The following is an 18576-nucleotide window of genomic DNA, read 5'->3' on the forward strand; positions in this document are numbered from 1 at the left end:
ATGGCAGAGTGTTGTCCACAGGTGTGTGGCGGTGCTCTGTATCGATTAGCTGTCAGTACAGCGGGTGACTGAATGGGTCACATGGGTCTCTATGTCACAACATCAATCAGTCGCAACATCTCCCTGATTCACACTGTAAACCGGATGGATTGCTAGTATTATTCCATGACTTTGATTTTGTCTCCCACAATAAAATATGATGGGGAATATGGCTATATGCACCAGAAATCCCTTAAAATAACCTTACATTTACATTCATTCAACCCCTTAATTCATGCAAAATCCCCTTAACATGAGAATTGATTAATGGAGGAGACCCCATCAAAACCACCTTAAACAAACCCTTATTGTTTGACTGCTTACTTTCTAATATAATGTAAAAAAAAAAAAAAAAAAAAAAAGACGGGGACTTTCCATTAACAACTTATTAATAACCCTGTAAACCACACACAAAAGGCATAAAAAATCCCTTAATTTCTAGTGCCTCCACGAATCAGCCCATGAATAAATCCCTTAAAAACCCATGATACTAACCTTAATTTTGACATTTTTTAATGAATGTTAATGTAATGAGAAATTAAGGACATTTCAGGGATAAAATGAAGGGCTTTGGTTTTGTAGTTCATGGCTCTGTCTCCATTTGTGTGTTTGTTCATTCATCAGTCCATCATGTAATATCTCACACATCGCTGGTCTGATTTTCATGAAGCTTGGGGGAATGATGCATCTAACCACTGTGTTCCAGCATTTTCAAAACGACACTGATTGACCCAAGGGGGTTGAACTGGCCATCTGCTATTGGCTGGTCTTTGGTGCCAAAGACCAGCCAGTTCAGTACCCTACTTTTCACCAGAGGGTAGATGTCAGGCTTCACCACAGATTTGGGTTTGGGTGTTTAGTTCCTCTTTAACACGATCAGAGGAATTAATTGAATAAATAATGTCAGCCCCTAAATTCCTTTATGTTTTCTAATCAGTTTGATTATATTTGGGGGAGTGTGTGGAAAGCTTTAGAAGAGTTAAAGAGCAATATCCATCCATCCATCCATTTTCCATACCCGCCTATTTCATATTCAGGCTCATGGGTTAAAGAACAATATAAAGGATTAAAAGCCTTGACTATAAACACTTTTCAATTTGTGTGTGTACAGGAAATTGATGTATATGTTGTGATTTTGTTTGTGTTTTTGTGTAGAAAAAAAAGAGTTACTGGACTGAATCTATAACAATAATAATAATACTATTATTGATGATAATGACTATCTATTGTGTAAAAAAGATGGAAACCTGGCTACTGACACTGGCCTCCCATCTCTCTCCGTTTTGCCTCCTGCTTGTCATTCACCTATTCAGCTGGATCTCCCCGAGCGGCTGAACCGGCCAGTTGTGCAAAGCGGAGGGGAAACCGTCACAAATGAATTCATGACTGCAGCCAAATGCGCCGAGCGTCAGGCCCAGAGACAGCCGTGAAATCTCAAGTGCTCACAGTGAAGTGGAGGGGAGAGAGGCCAAGAGAGGCTGCCGTTTTCCACATGCTGCTGCTGATATAGAGGATAACACACTGTAGTCACAACACAGCGCCACCAAACACAGCGAGTCACACAGCGAGTCACACAGTCAAGACACGTGATTCGCCGAGTGACTGGGTGCTGGTAAAACTTCAGATTATCAAGTCAAGTCCAAGTCAAGTCCATGTCGTTAATGTCAAGTCTCAAGTCTAAATGTAGAACAGCAAGTCAAGTCAGAACAAATCAAGAGTCCAGTATCAATTTAATATATTAAAGAAAACTAAATATCTAGGACTTTTCAATGCAATATGGTTTTAATAGGATAAAAACTTGGTAAGAGCATCATGAGTTTGATTTCTATAATCAGTTTCCACTTCAATAAATTCAATCATTCCATACAAATTCAGAAAACAGAATTTAAATTCAGTCGTCTGCTGGAACAAATCTCATCACTTTCAATCTGAGTCATTTACACAAACACAAGATCTCAAGTCAAGACTTTAGAAACCTTTTCAAGTCATCAGAGTACAAGTCAGAGTCAAGTCCCAAGTCACCAGAACCCAAGTCAAGACAAGTCTCAAGTCTTCTCTTCATGCAACAAGTCAAGTCTCAAGCAATTCAAACTGTGACTCAAGTCCCCAGAACTGAGTAGACATGGTTAATGTCTGTCTGTATCTGGTCAGCTAGCCATCACTGTCTTGTTAACACATCTGAATTGCACACTAGCCAACATATCTAGTAGAAGCTAGTGTTAGCATGTTAACATTAACATCACCAAGAAAAACAGAATATAAATAAGAATAGAGCAAATGGGGGATATTAAACATAATCCAACTGATGTTAAGTGGTATATACTTTATGAAAAAAACTGTGGTATGAAATAAATTGCACCATTATGAGGGTGTGCAAAAATAACATATTTGGACAAACAAAAATATGTATGATATGAAAATATTAAAAATTCTATTAAAAAAGTGGGATGCAAAATGTGTATCATATTCACATGAGCAGATCTACAGGAGGCCATACATATGTACAGAAAGTGTCTGTGCGTAAATATGTGTAGTAAACTATTCACCTTATCAAATGCATTCAAATTACAGATGTAGATAACAGAGTCATTCTTATGTTCCCCAGATTTATATGGCACATAATGGGAACATGACAAAGGGTCCTATGTTCCCAGGGTCCTATATTCCCCAGTTCTACATATGTGCTCTCCCAGGATCCTATGTTACCAGGGTCCTATGTTCCCCAGCTCTATATAGCACATAATGGGAACCTGAAAAAGATGTTCCCCAGCTCTGTATTCACTTAATATGGTTAGTTAGGGTTAGGGTTAGGGTTAGGGTTTAGGGTTAGGGTTAAACATAGGACCCTGGGAACATAGGACCCTTTGTCATGTTCCCATTATGTGCCATATAAATCTGGGGAACATAGGACCCTGGGAACATAGATATGCTCCCGTAGACAACAAGTGTATAGAATGACAATGTGCAAAACACACATGCATTTGCCACCTGTCATTATCACCATCATATTGTGAACGTGTTGATAGACGGTAGTGGCACACGTGCAGAAATTGTCCAGATATGTGCCGACTCATATGCAGAGAAACGTATAGAACATGTTTTGGGATGAACGGATGCAGACGGCTTTAGATACCGTCGGATTCTCCAGGGCTAGGCTGCACGTTCACGCCGCCAGCCTGCGGAGGCGGCGTCCGGCTCCATATTTAAACGCAATATTTAAGCGGCGCTAAAAACAGCTCTGTGGAATTAGGGTCAAATTCAAAACCATTTGGCACTGGTACAGAACACAGAGCAGTACCGAGTCTACCCTTTTTTACCCATGACCCACTCTGAACCTCGGCCAAGAGTCTCTCGGTTTACCGGCCCTGACATTTCAGCGAGGGCAACACTGATGGATTCGGCACATAATGATTCTGAATATATTCCCTCCCATATGAAGCACGACTGCAATCGATTTCTCTCTTTCTCTTTTAATCTGTTTATTGTTAGCTCTGCTCAAACTGCGTCATCTCCCCTATCCCCCTCACTTTATTCCCCTCCACGTTCCGACCCGACGAGTCTAATTATTCCCCCTTGTCTTCCTCTTTCTATTTTTTTTTTCGAACCGAGTCTTTTGTCTCCGCCCCTTCTCTGATCTCCTCATTCTTCTTCGCGTATTCATAAGGTCTTTGTGCACGCGGGTGGACTATGACCTCTGAATGTCATGCTCGCCTGACCGCCGGAGAGGACAGCTGGGGCTCGGCGGTCTATTCACTGGAGACAAGATGCAGAATAATATGGGAGAACAAAGGAGATGGAGGAGGAGAGGTTGGAGGCAGTCGGATCAAAATAATACGGATCTTCTGACACTGGCTTATTTGCAAGGTAATCTTTCAAAATCCAACCTTTCAAAGACAGAGCGGAGCGTACAGTCAACACAACATTAAAGGTGCAATGTGTATCATTTTTAAACATCGGTATATCGTTGTCAAATTGATTGTGACGCCTTGGTATAATTACAGTAAACAGATGAGTCCATGGTGGAGACGAATGGTAGCCTCTATCTCACGCCACTAGTAGTGTTACTGCAAGAAGAACAGTGCCCTCTTCCTGTTTTGTGCCATAAAGCAACGTCCCTTTGTGCCGTAAAGCAGTGGTTCTCAACATTTTTTATATCAAAGACCCCTAATTTAGTCCACATTATCGCCACGGACCCCCATTTGATGAGATTTTCTCTCTTGGACCCAAATCTGAGAATATTTTTTATTGTTAAATATGATTTTGTCCAGAATTTCATGACTATCTGAATTGTAGGTAGAGAGATAACAGTGAAACTATGATCAAAATAGTAATTCTTCTACATTCTATAATTGTTCTTATAAATGAGATAATAAAGTTTAACAATTCATCAATTTCCTGGGGACCCTTTGGAATGCCCTCAAGGACCTCTGGTGGTCCCCGGACCCCACGTTGAGAACCGCTGCCGTAAAGCAACACAGCAGATTTCCTGCCAAATCCAACCCGGTGGCACACAATGGAAAAGTGTAGGAGCAGTGTAGAGGCGAGTAGAAGCTGACAATCTTCTCTGTGATGGTCTCATTTGTTTGTGGTAACTATACTATTGGCTCAAAATGAATGTGAATTATTGATGTAAAATGAATATCTGAATATCTGTCCGTCACACACGATAGCTCAGACATCGTTCAGGTTATTTTGATGAAACTTGGGGAAATGATGCATGTCACCACTGTGCTCTGGCATTTTTTTCAAAAGTACACTGACTGTCCTACATCATGTGTCTTTCACACATTTTTCATACTCATAACTGTGAAAAAGCATAAACAGGAGGGGAGGCATAATTTCTAAATGCTTTGTGCTAGAGTATTCAAATTTGGTAGATAGGTTTCAAATCCAGATGGTAGCACTATAATGTGCAACTTTAAATTTTGGCCACCGAGTCTTAAACCTTTTTTCCCTCAAATTCAGTGACTCAACACAAATCCATCGCACATATTGTTTTTCATTTCAGCCATGACGATGTTTTCTGCTATTTTTAATTTTATGCAAAACCTATTTTCCAATCTTTCTCCGCCTAATGTTGATCCAATCTTAATGAAATTTTGTGCTTGATCGCATCACCATCAGCACACCCTTGCAATAGTATCTTTTTTTTTTAATTCCTCCTACAAAGTTGCCTCATTCCCCAAATTCTACACACAGCATATTTCAACTGCCTGCGATATCTTTGTACCACACAATTTTGATATTCTGTGACACAAAGATGTTGCATGGTTGATATTTGACATTTGGCCATGACGCACAAAAAAAGTTGACGGCGAACACACACACACACAAAGCGATGCATAATTCCTTGCCCAAATATTTGAGCAACCAAACTTCATGTAAATGCTTATGATGGCCTAAAAGTGTGTCACATCACATTTGGCTGCGTTCTATAGCTTTAAGGCCAAAAACTGGCAATTTTTCAAATGTCAACATGTCAGGCACCATTTCACTTGCAGTTGAAATGTTCCAACTTTTAGATGTAAAACTTTTCCAAAATGATGAATCAAGGTAATATTGTCACTGTCAAATCATTTGCTCCATGGCCTCGGACCCCACTAATGGCCATTTGCGGCTACATTATATTCACTACCGACTTGCTCTTTGGAGGACTGCATCATTCATGAGGGACTTCATGTCGTACTGTTGGCTGGTGAAAATCTGCAGCGCCAGTGTTCCTATCAACACCTCCAGCGAGGCCACAGGAAGAGGAAACAAAAGTGAAAGGCCATGTTGGGCAGCTCCAGTCCGTGTGGCTTTGCCAAGCCAAGCTGGCTGACAGAGGGGGAACTGTGGCCAGGGCTGAGGTCATACTGTTCAGGTCAGACGGTTACAAAACCAGCCTGGACTCTCCATCACGCTGAGAGATATGGTTCCCAACACCGGACCCCGATATAGTACACATGATGGAGTGAGTGTCACGAATGTTGAATCTTACTGCTCTCGCTTTTGCTACAATTGCTGTGCAGTACTTCAATGCCTGGTTAAATTGTACTAGAAAAATATACTCAAGAAAAAAGATAAATGGGGTCAGATATCATATTACAAGTTTGCAGCCACTACTGCATTCATGTTGCAAATTTTAATGAGTACGATGATTTAAATAAATTGTGTGTAGTTTTAGCTGGTAAATATTGTATCAACGAATGTGCCGAGGCTTTGCCACCTCATCCTTAACAGAAGACGTTCATTCATGAGTGTCTAAATTTTATAATGCAATACTAAGATTGTTTTATGTTCTTTGTGTTTTTGTGTGTAATATGACTTCTATTTTTCGTGTGTATGTATGTATATGTGTATCAATGTATTTGTACGAATGTATGTACTTATGTGTGTGTATATTTGTGTGTATGTATATATGTATATACATATATATATTCTACTATTTTTTTTCTATGTGTATTATTTTTAGCCGCGTCTCATAACTCTTAATGAGTGGTCCTCAACCTTCTTTTTTTTACTGTACTGTGTAAAAATTATCTGTCTATCTAAATTATCTATCTTCATTCAAATATTGACTTGCACATTAGTGAATCTTTTCTGCGATTTCAAATTTAGAAGACGGATATGTGGATATTTTCTGTGCCTGTAAATTCTGTCATGCAAGTCCTCAGGTGTTTTTACTACAAAAATACCTACACAGATTTGGCCTCGGTCACACTAGGGATCACAGGGAGCTAAGTCATGAGTATCAAAACCAAAGGCATTCTGTCCTATTGAAGTCTTCAAAACCACGTTCAATGGAAACATGTTTCTGACAGCCTCCCGTGACATCTACTGAATACTCACTATGGGAGTAGGATAAGGCCGTCCGCTCTCATTTCAAAATGGAAATCAAAGCAAGACTGCCGCGAACACGGAAACATAAGAAGTAGGAAACATTGCTTCACACTGCTGCTCCGGGGGGGGGGGGGGGGGGGAATATCCCCACTTGCTCCGACTCTCAGCAGATGTCTTTACAAAGTGAAGATTCCCCTCAGCCACGATGTAACAACACCGCTTTACAATTACAGCCTGCTCAGTCTCCTAAAGCTTTCCATTCACACAACCGTTTATTCAGACGGAACAATGGTTTGGAGAGAGAATGGCCGGACCAGTGAAGTCAAAAGTAAATAGATTGCTTTGCTGTTGGAAAGAGAAGCTGCAGATGGGTTTCAATTACGGTTAGACAGGGGCTGATATTATATGGCTTTTTATTAAAAATGGGGTGTGATCAAGTTAGAGTTTATGATGGATATGATGCAGCGTTGTCTATGGGACGCTCTTAACTTGAACCCATTCTAATTTGACCTTTTGATCAGATTCCACACAATTATGCATGAACATGTTATTATTATTATCATCCTGGGTTTCCATGGAGAGTGTTAGTGTCCCATGGTCTATGTGTTGTTCTTGTATGTAATTGAGTGGCATCGCACAAAGGGAGAATGTACTTCTGGGTTCTCTTTCATCTATTCTTCTTCTATCTATTCTATAGAATCAGATGGATTCTCATCTATCTGTGGATGGTGAGGTTTTGGACCAAGAGGAGAATCTGTGATTCTCGTCTGCCTTGGGCAGTGAGATCTGACGTAAATATCAGATCAAGAGTAGAATCAGGAAGGACAGGGGAAAAGAAAATTAAAGAAAAACATATGGGTTCACTCACAATGTGCATCTAAAAGTGGGAGTATTTGTTGTGTTCTTTTATCTTTCTATTTTACTTGATTTGTTTCTTTTAATGCAGTGCATTTTGCTTGTTCTTTTATATGAATTGTATCGTTTTATCTGTCTTTTATCTGCCTTCTATTGATGTAAAGCACTTTGAGCTGCATGTTGTGTATGAAAGGTGCTATACAAATAAAGGTTATTATTAGTAGTATATGTACATTATATATATATTATGATATATATAGTAAAGTAAATCTTTTTATGATGGTAAGACAACACATACCCGTGCATTTTAAAATAAATCACATGCTCTACAAGGTCCGAGAATACAAAAAGGAAGTTGTCTTCTGGTATGTTTCCAGTAATCAGACCCTGAAAGGACAAGTGTTACTTTCATGTCAGACTATGTTCTCCTTACTGACATCTGTCCTCCTTTTTTAGACCTCCCTTAACTGCCAGTCACTCAGCCTAACCTCTGAGGACCGAGGAGAAAAGTAGATTATTTACTCTCCTTACTGTCGTTGAGGAGCATTTTGTGTAGCCTGCTTGTAGTTTTTTGAAGTCAGTAATTTTTCTAGGCCTATATTTTCCACTGAATCATTTTACTTCACATTTTAAATCACATCCATTACAAAGTACAGATTTTTTTGGCTCTCCATATGCATTGCATCAAATTACATCTGTTTTGACATTTATCCAAGATAGTAGCTTAGTTAACATCCATCCAGCTCCAGTATTATTGTTTGTGTGGGCCTGGTTGTTGTCTAGCTAATTTGCTAGCCTTGCTAGCTACTCGGTTAGCGCTAGTAGCAAAAGAAACATCACTGTAGTAACATTGTTGACTAATGAGGAGGGTATATTCAGTGGTTGTTTTTTTTAAATCACACATTGAATAATGACATGAATGTCAGAATCTTATAACGCTCAACATAGTCTCTTTATTTTTTTGGCAGTTTATTTGAAAGATGTTCTGCTCATGTTAGAAGAAACAGCACCATGGTTTATGCTATAGAAAGGAAAGAGTTAAAGTATATATGAGAGTTAGTTGTGAGGAACGTGAAGAAAATGTAATCGTGTCAAGTTTTTTTTTTGCATTACAAAAGTCCTATCCAACAGTCTCGTATCCTATTTGAGTGTCAGAGTGTGTTTAGGCCAACACTGAAATGTTACAGTACAAGCGGTGAAAAAGCTTGAGTATTATCCAAGGACAAGGTCGCTGTGCCATCAACCAAAACAGAGTACACACTGTTTTCACTATCAAGGCGGAAAGATTTCATGCGAGTCTCTTAAAGTGTAGAGTGTTTACCTCGATATATCACTCAAATTAAATTTGGAAGGACAAGCAAAACAGGAAGAGGTTTTAGTCTACTTGTTCGTACGGAAACAGACACACAGATGCTGTCCAGTAGCGTTAAGCTAGGTGTGCAGCATCAACTGTGGCTGTAGTTGAAGTTACCACAGTTCTGGAATAAAAAGGATAACCACAGCATTCACCCAATGTATTGTAAAGAAGAATAAACCCACTCTAGTATATTGCTACACTTTGGTACATGCGCTATGTTTCAGTATCCTAGTAGACTGTTCCACATCTGTAAGGCAAAACTCCTTTGCTAGTTGTTGTAGCTAAAATAGTTTTTATGTCCCATGAAGGTCTAAATGCTGTTTCAGAGGCTTTTCCACCCTGACAAGTCGGGCTGGGCGATATATCAATATTATATCGATATCGTGATATCAGACTAGATATCGTCTGAGATTTTGGATATGGTAATATGGTGATATGGCATAAGTGTCTTTTCCTGGTTTTAAAGGCTGCATTACAGTAAAGTGATGTCATTTTCTGAACTTACCAGACTGTTCTAGCTGTTCTATTATTTGCCTTTACCCACTTAGTCATTATATCCACATTACTGATGATTATTTATCAAAAATCTCATTGTGTAAATATTTTGTGAAAGCACCAATAGTCATCCCTACACTATTGTTTCAATATCGATATCGAGGTATTTGGTCAAAAATATTGTGATATTTGATTTTGTCCATATCGCCCAGCCCTACTTACAACTGAACATTTAGCCCACTTCGTAGAAAATACCGAGATATATATCGTGTATCGCCATTCAGCCTAAAAATACCGAGATATGATTTTTGGTCCATATCGCCCAGCCCTACTGACAAGAATACAATTCTGGGGGAAACACGAAACACGGTAACACTTTACAATAAGGGTCACTAAGTTAAGGGTTAGTTAATGCTTAATTAGAATTAACTAACCCTTAATTAACAGTTAACTAATGTGTAATTTACTAATGGTGTTCATGTTAACTAAGGTATTAATTTATACATTATTTAATAGTTTATAAAGATGACTATTAAATAATGTATAAATTAATACCTTAGTTAACATGAACACCATTAGTAAATCATTACCAGATCCGTTAGTTAACTGTTAATTAAGGGTTAGTTAATGCTTATTAAGCATTAACTAACCCTTAACTTAGTGACCCTTATTGTAAAGTGTTACCCGAAACACTTTTTTTTGTTTTTTGGATTTTCCAGGACAAAAATTGTCCAATGTAAAGATATTGAATACTGGCACAAAATGTTGGCAGCTTTAAACAAAAAATATCAGTATTCAAAAACCCATATCAGTCGAAAACCTGCCAGTAATACATACAGTTAGAGCTGCAACGATTAATCGATTAGTTGTCAACTATTAAATGAATCGCCAACTATTTTGATAATCGATTAATCGGTTTGAGTAATTTTTTAAGAAAAATAAGTCAAAATTCTCTGATTCCAGCTTCTTAAATGTGAATATTTTCTGGTTTCTTTCCTCCTCTATGACAGTAAACTGAATATCTTTGGGTTGTGGACAAAACAAGACATTTGAGGACGTCATCTTGGGCTTTGGGAAACACTGATCCACATTTTTCACTATTTTCTGACATTTTATAGACCAAACAACTAATCGATTAATCGGGAAAATAATCGACAGATTAATCGACAATGAAAATAATCGTTAGCTGCAGCCCTACATACAGTATACCGGTGCGTATGTGTGTTGTTACTGTGTTATCTCTAAAGCCCTGACACCTGGCCTAAATGTGTGTTTCCAGGCTGGTGGTTCAGTCTGACAGGTCACACAGGCTGAAGCTGCGTCCGGGCCTGTCGACACATGCAGCTCTGAACATGAGAGCTGCTGGGGAAATTCCATATGAGCAGCGGCAAATAACTACTACACTGTCAGCACGCGTTCAGCCTGTCTGGTGGTGTGTGTGTGTGTGTGTGTACCTCGCTGCAGGAACCCGACAGGATGACACACACTTTCCTACGCGACACCCTGGTCCAGAGTCGCCACGATTGTGTTGCAAATGTAATAAGTCACCAGAAGTCTGTTCGTCTCCTACAGATGGCCTCTACTTTCTTTACTTTACATTCATCGACCGTCAGCCAATCAGATTTTCTCGTTTCCCTACAGATGCGATTTCACTTCTTGAACAATAGTTCTGCCTGGCAAGTGGAAGATGGATGACAAGTTGATTATAGCCACTCAGAGCTTCCCAGTTCCTTACAACTTTTATTTGATAGACTACAGGAATGAATGTCTCAAAAAAACGAACCTTGGAGAAGACTGCATCCATTGTTGAAGCCACCGGTAAGCTTGAAAGTCATTTTATTGAGTATTGAGTTTATTTTTTGCTTAATGCTACCTAAAGGCTTAATTCTACCGCAGGGCCAGGGCTTTCCAGAGACCTAGGTTAACTCGTTAAAATGACATAACGTTATGAAATGCAATACTGGAGCAGATATCACTGCATAGATCCAATAAGAGCTTCTCACACCACCCACAATCGGTCAGGACAGAGCGACCCATCGACCATCAACGCCTGTACAGTGCAGTTTTCGTCTTATTCTCTAAGAAATATGCAAATCAAGCCCTCTAAAAGAATTGGAGCATTCTCTGATCTGATCTGATCTGCTCTAGGAACGACACGGTCCGTTCCCTCCTGGTCTGTGTGATGGTCAAGTCTGGACCATGTGTATAAAACACAAGTCTTGAGTCTCTCGCATCAATGATAGCAGCCGTTCTGAACGGCCACAAAGTCTATCACTCCACCTTTCAAAAGGGGCTTATATCAGGGCTGGGCGATTATGAAATATTATCGTTTATAATTTTTCAGTGGAATCCTATCGGCACGATATGGTGATTTGGGGATATCGTGACACACAATTCTAATTTCTAAATTGATATTAACAAGCACATTTTATTTATAATCGTTGACAAAATGAGGTATGAAACATTCTAAGGAATATTATTTGAAATTTTCAGTTTTGTTTGATATCACTCCTCGCATTACCATTTGATTACCATTTAATTTGAGTATTTAACATGTGTTTTGCATATGTGAGCCATATCGCAATATATATCAATTTCGAAAAAAAAATCCTTATGAATATCGTGACATTGATTTCAACCATATTGCCCAGCCCTTGCTTACAATAATTTGGGGGAGTTGGCGTTGCGACAGTCTTAGCGAATCTCAATTTGCAAAGGCCTCACCGACAATAAATATGACGTGGGCAAAACAGTGAGATTTGCATATAATTTACATATGCATTAGGCAGCTTTCCACTCACAGCAACGCGGTGAGCATGGCAGCGTGGCTTTCTGATTTGGTCCTTTTGGTGACACGACACACTCTCTTCCCTCCGCAAAACTTTCAAGCCCGAAACTTTCCAATCTGCGGCTTTTTTGGGCCCGAAAAGAAGCGAGACTCAGACACACAAAGGTGAAAAGAGGTCAAATCCTGCAGCAGTTTAATCAAGTGGTGCCCTCCATCTGAGCAGAAACGGGGGGGGGGGGGGGGGGAGAGGCCTTGTGACTGAGGCGGCTGAACGAAGGCGAGTTCAATCAGTCGGTGATTTAACAATTTAATTGCAAGAACACATGCAGCGCCGCGCAATATTGGTCAGACAATCACTTTGTAGAGATTACAGGGCCGAGACGAAATGGCTGATTGAATCTTGTGCTGTGGTTAGTCGAGGCAACGCGGCGCGAGTTGGGACTCTTTGTTCTCAGCAAAGAGAGAAAATTATTCCCTGTGAACATTTGGAGAGATGCGAATTAACTTGCAAAATGTTCCCCTTTTTTTTTTTTTTTTCCTCTCGCGTCATTTCTCTCGTCTCTCGCTCTTCTTCTGCTGTCTCTTCCCTTCCCTCTCTGCATTTCTCTGTTATGATGAAATGTCTCTCTCTCCACTAATCTCTCTCTCTCTCTCTCTCTCTCTCTCTCTTGATTGACCAATGCAACTCTGCATATTTAGCAGCTCGCAGTGAAACCGCAATCTTGGTTTTCTGGACCTAATCTGTCAAATTCCTAGACAAAACTAATCCTACTCCAGCACGGCCAAAGGGAACAAGGCAAATAGACCGAACCCTGCAGTCACTGACCCAGTCAGATTTAGGCTACCTGGTCGAGCCTTCTGTGAAACCAGCTGGCTTTTAAACATCCAATCAAAACTGAATGTCTGGCAGGAGCAGGAAACAGTGCAATCAACTTGTCTTATGTTCACTAACCCATTATTATACAGAAAGCAAGGCAGTGACAGGTATCCATGTGTTCTTGGGTGATTCTTAGTTTCCAGATTGTCTGATTGTCTTACAAAATCCTCTGATTTTGCTTTTGAAACTGCATGTTTGAAAATCAATTCATCCATTCATCCTCTATAAGTCTCTGACACTTCATCACCATTAAAAGCAACAGTAACTATAGTGCACTGACAGCCTACCTCTATAAGCACTAATACAAAATGCTTATCTATATCTATAAATCCATTAAATTCTTATTACTGTGACTAGAAAATGTATTCCTCAAAAAAATTGAAAACATTCCTTGGAGTGGTTTAGGTTCCTAATACACCTGACTTACCCCAGGTAAGTTCTGTTCAACTCCATTTAAAAATCTGCCAATTGAATGTTGCCTTGCTTGTCAGTAGAACCAGACTTGAGACATTTTAAGAGTCATCAACGAGCCAATCCTCAATTCGGCATACATCCAACACACCAAGCAGCACTTATTCTAATAAAACTTCCAACTTTTAAAATGAGTTCCCATGCTACTCACGCAGTCTTCCTCCACCAAAATACATTTAGATGTGTGAACCACTTCTAAAAGTTTAGATTTTATAGAAATAGAGTGCTGATTGGTTGATCATGTGGAGGCCGAATGTATCAGAAGAGCCTGCTGGTTCAGAACAAGTATAGAGTAATGTTTTACGATGTGTGTACATTTGCCGATAGTCAATGCAGCAGACTTGTGAATGGAGTCTGGCTTGACAATCTCTCCAAACAAGAAAGGCACGTATAATCAGTGAATATCATCTGTCACTACAACATAGTGGGTCTCTTGGAATGTATAAAGTGTAGGTGTCCTCGCCATGTTGCTGCCCTCTTACCTCCAAAGAGGTGAGGCGAGAGGTGTGCTGGTAATGACCCTATCAACAACCTGGGACCTCCGTGCCCGCCGGCTGACCGGTCCCTGTCCGCCGACTCCTCCGGGGTGCTGCTGCCGGACTCCTGAGAGCTGTAGGCTCCGCTGCTGTTCGGGATGTTGATGCCCGACTGGGGTCTGGCCCCGGAGCCCCCGGAGCCCCCTACGGACCTGGTCCTGGGTCCGATGTGCTGGCTGGTGCTGGATGTGGCTCCGGAGGCTCCGGACGCGCTGTACGCATGGTACCTCATCGCCACGGCGGCAGTCCTGCTGCTCCCGTTGCTGCTGGACGTGCTGGAGGGCAGATCTGAGCCCGAGTAGGCTCTGGTCCGTCCGTTAGCAGCCGGATTGCTCTGCTTCGCCCCCATGTTAACCTCCACAGATTCACTTTTAATTATTAAAGAGGCGCTCAAGAGCCGCTGCGGGACAGTGCGCCAGATTTACGCCACAGAAGCAGATGGCTACACAGGACAGGCGTCCTAAAAGAAAATAAAGCGCAAAAGTGGAAATTGTGCGTCGTTAGGATCCCATCGACATTATGGAAACGCCAGCGAGCGAAGACAGCAAGTTGACAAACCGTCCTTATATGCCAGAAACTAGACGTGCGTAAAAGTTTAAAAAGCCGTTCAGACCCCGGCACCGCTGTATTCCATTAGCAATAGTTGTCCCCTGGCTGCAGTTGTCGGATGCTTCCTCGTCCCAGTCGCTGGTTTGGAGTCGCCGTGCTTTGGCCGATGTTTTCCTCTCAGTGTCCCCTCCGCCATACCTCCTGTGTAGCATGAGAAAGTGAAGAGCCAGGCTCCCCACACCTCCCTGCCGGACCACACACTGTTACAATGAGGGAAGTGATGGAAGAGAAAGTCCTGCAGAAAAACCGTTTATCGGTGGAAACAGACTCGGTGCGCAGCGCTGTCAAGCCCGCGACAATTAAACATAAGACTTCCCGTCATAGCTTTCAAAATAAAACCCTTATTGAAGAACGAGTTTATGCTATTAGTTATGCTAATTACAGACCCAAATAGTCTGAGTCTAGTCTAAGAGTCTAGTATGTACATCAGGTAAATGCTGGGTGCTAGCAATGACCCAGCTTACCATCATTTGAGTGACATATCTCTCAGCCAATAAAACTTAATGTTCAAAAGTTGAGCACATTCCTATTTGGAACACATTGCTCAGCTCCATCTCAGGTTTCTAGACCTTCACCTTCTAGCTACTGCCAGTAATGATACTATGAACATTTTGCAAAATAATTTCACGTTTAGTTTCACTCGGTTTCACTCCAGTGAAACACTGTGTTGTAACGATTCCACGACAATTGATACGATTTGTGTTATTCTGTACTCAATACGTTCCCAAAACTGACACATTTCACGCTTTTATTTTGAAGTTAAAATGTCGTATTTCCGTTGTGATTGCGTGTATCGATGGTAGCTTGATGGAGCTTTGGATTAGCGCGTCATGTGACGTCAGCAGCAGCACAGCGACGTCAATAAGCAGAGAGCCTCATGCTGCATTCATGGTCTCCTCGTACTTTATTTGTTTATTTGACAGGCACAGCGCACAATATATTGCACCAGAGTATAGCCAGAGGCTAATTTGCATCTGTAATCCTTGGGCAGGAGCCAGCAGCACATTAAAATACAATAATACAAAAACATAGTAAATACAATAATACAAAGCACATTATACAATAATGCTCATACACTATTTAATATGTAAAATGCAAACATCATTCATATAAATACACTATAATACACTAAAAAATAACAGTCAATCTAGTATAACTCATCATCATAAAAAGTTGTGGAGACAAAAAATCTTAATAATGTCACAGTGTTATGTGCCTTTCAAGTTTTGCTTATAAAGTTTTTGTAATAGTTTCCTATTTCCAATATCTGAAGTCGTAAATACAATTTGTTGTAACGTGTAATTGATTTTTGTTTGAAAATAACAAAATGGAGTCTTCAATAGAAGTGCTTTTATGGTGGCTGCAGCAACAGAATGAAGACAAGAATATAATATGTCACATTTACCATCACTTGTTGACACAGCTTCCATGTTCTCCCCCTTTGGTTGGAATGAAAACCTGCAGAGTCTTGGGTCACAATGGCAAATTGTGACTGAGAGCCGCTGAACTAAACGTCACATCTTGACAATTTACTTATTAAAGAAAATCAGTCGTATTTATCACTTTGTTGGGTCTTTCATGTAAGTTGAATTCACAAGTCATTTAACACAAGATCTCAAGTCAAGACTTTAGAAACCTTTTCAAGTCATCAAAGCACAAGTCAGAGTCAAGTCCCAAGTCACCAGAACCCAAGTCAAGTCAAGTCTCAAGTCTTCTCTTCATGCATCAAGTCAAGTCTCAAGCAATTAAATCATGTGACTCGAGCCCCCACCTCTGGTCTCCATATAACTTATATCAGTTTGATACTACTTACTATGGCATACTGTGAATCCACATGATCTAGATTTCTATCAGCCTAAAAAGGTGCTAAACTCTATTCCACAAAATAAAAAAGGTGGGTAAAGTGAGTTGAGGTGGGTTTACCCGCCACTTTAATCAGCTCTATTCACATGAAACATGACATGAAATCACCACCCAACAGGAGATCTCGCATATACTTTGATGAGATGATAGTATCGACCAAAAGGTTCACCTGAAGAAGCCTTTTTCTTTTGTATTTCTGCTACAACGTTGTGGATAATGCATGAGGCTGGAGAAACAGCGATTTTTTTTTTTTTACAGCAGCAGTTTTACAGTAGATCAGCATTAGTGTCTCCCACATCTAGCAATCTTGCATACTGTAGACATTGTCTCCCTCCCTCTCTTTCTGGGCCAATGGGACATTCCTCTCAGCTACTGCGGAGGAAAATCCTTGAATAACAGCGGAGGGATTCCTCTATTCAGCAGTTCAACGCCTTCATGTTGGAGGGAGAGAGAGAGAGAGAGAGAGAGAGAGAGAGAGAGAGAGAGAGAGAGAGAGAGAGAGAGAGAGAGAGAGAGAGAGAGAGAGAGAGAGAGAGAGAGAGAGAGAGAGAGAGAGAGAGAGAGAGAGAGAGAAATGACCTGCTGCATGCAGGTCATATGGGAAGGACAATCTAAGTCTCCTACTAGAAAATACTGTTCACCTCAGCTTTCAGCTTGGGGTATTGGGAACTTGGGGTTTGGTGAGGGACCCTCAAGTTTCTTCAAAGTCAATTTGTGATCACAACTCTTAAAATGCCATGACATGACATGACTTCTGCAATTTTGGTTTGTGGTTGGCAGCTGGATTCGCGAGATCACGATCACGCGAGAATCCATCTCGCCAGGCTTCAAGTTCTGCGTTTGTGGCCGAACCACAGCGGTGCGGACCAATCAGCGTCCTGTGAGGGCAGCTGGGGGCGGGGCTTAGGTGTGGCGACAGCGAGAAGCGACTGTTCGTTCACAACAATGGCGGCTCCTAAAGAGGCTAGCGTAGATGCTGCTATCACATCAGTTATTTCTGAACTGGAGAGTATTTCTTCACTGAAAGAAGAGCAAAGAACGGCACTGAAGGCTTTTCTGGATGGAAAAGATGTTTTCGCTCTTCTCCCGACTGGCAAGAATCGTCTACCGACAAACTACATAAACATCGAACATGTAAAATTTGCCAAATCTTCTCTGCCAATGCCAAACAGCTTATTCTGCTATTGCTATTGACTCTTGTTTGGTGTTGTTTGGTGGATTGGATGATTGAAGTCTATCAGTAACAAGGAAGAAACAAGACATATTGGCAATTTTACAATTTATTCATTTAACAAACAGTCAGGAGCCTCAGTAGCGTGTGGAAGAACCATACACAGCCACAACAGCCTGGCACCTCCTCCTCATGCTGGTCACCAGCCTGGTCACACACTGCTGTGGGATGGCATTCCACTCCTCAACCAGGATTTGTCGCAAATCAGCCGACGTGGTTGTGTCGGTCACTCTAGCACGAACAGCACGCCCAAGCTGATCCCATAAGTGTTCAATTGGGTTGAGGTCAGGACTGTTGGCCGGCCATTCCATTCTCTCTACTCCCAAATTCTGGAGGTAGTCTCTGATAAACCCCGCTCTGTGGGGGCGAGCGTTGTCATCTTGGAGGATGGAGTTCGGTCCCAGACTGTGGAGATATGGGATCGCCACCGGTTGCGGAATCTCATCTCGATATCTCTCTGCATTGAGATTGCCTCCGATGATGACAAGCCTCGTTTTTCCAGTGATGGAGATGCCGCCCCACACCATCACACCGCCTCCACCAAAAGGTGTTACTCTATCGGTGCAGCGATCAGCATAGCGTTCTCCCCGTCTTCTCCACACTTTGACCCTACGATCCAACTTCCGTAGGCAG

The 18576-nt window shown here is 41.1% G+C and overlaps 1 protein-coding gene across 1 annotated transcript in view; it reads right to left on the bottom strand.

The window, feature by feature from the left end:
• Positions 1–15029, bottom strand: part of znrf2b (zinc and ring finger 2b) — a gene marked incomplete at its 3' end in the record, with an annotated part of 50176 nt that extends 35147 nt beyond the window's left edge. Inside the window, exon 1 of the mRNA XM_071514164.1 lies at positions 14187–15029. Within this exon, the coding sequence (XP_071370265.1) occupies positions 14187–14589 (403 nt within the window). The remainder of the gene's footprint in view (positions 1–14186) is intronic.
• Positions 15030–18576: the final 3547 nt, after the last annotated feature.

The sequence above is a fragment of the Centroberyx affinis genome, unplaced genomic scaffold (assembly GCF_046629955.1).
Source record: "Centroberyx affinis isolate AG114_WGS23_722 - 3 ecotype Tasmania unplaced genomic scaffold, CSIRO-AGI_Caff_v1 ptg008104l_1, whole genome shotgun sequence".
NCBI classification, from domain to species: domain Eukaryota; kingdom Metazoa; phylum Chordata; class Actinopteri; order Beryciformes; family Berycidae; genus Centroberyx; species Centroberyx affinis.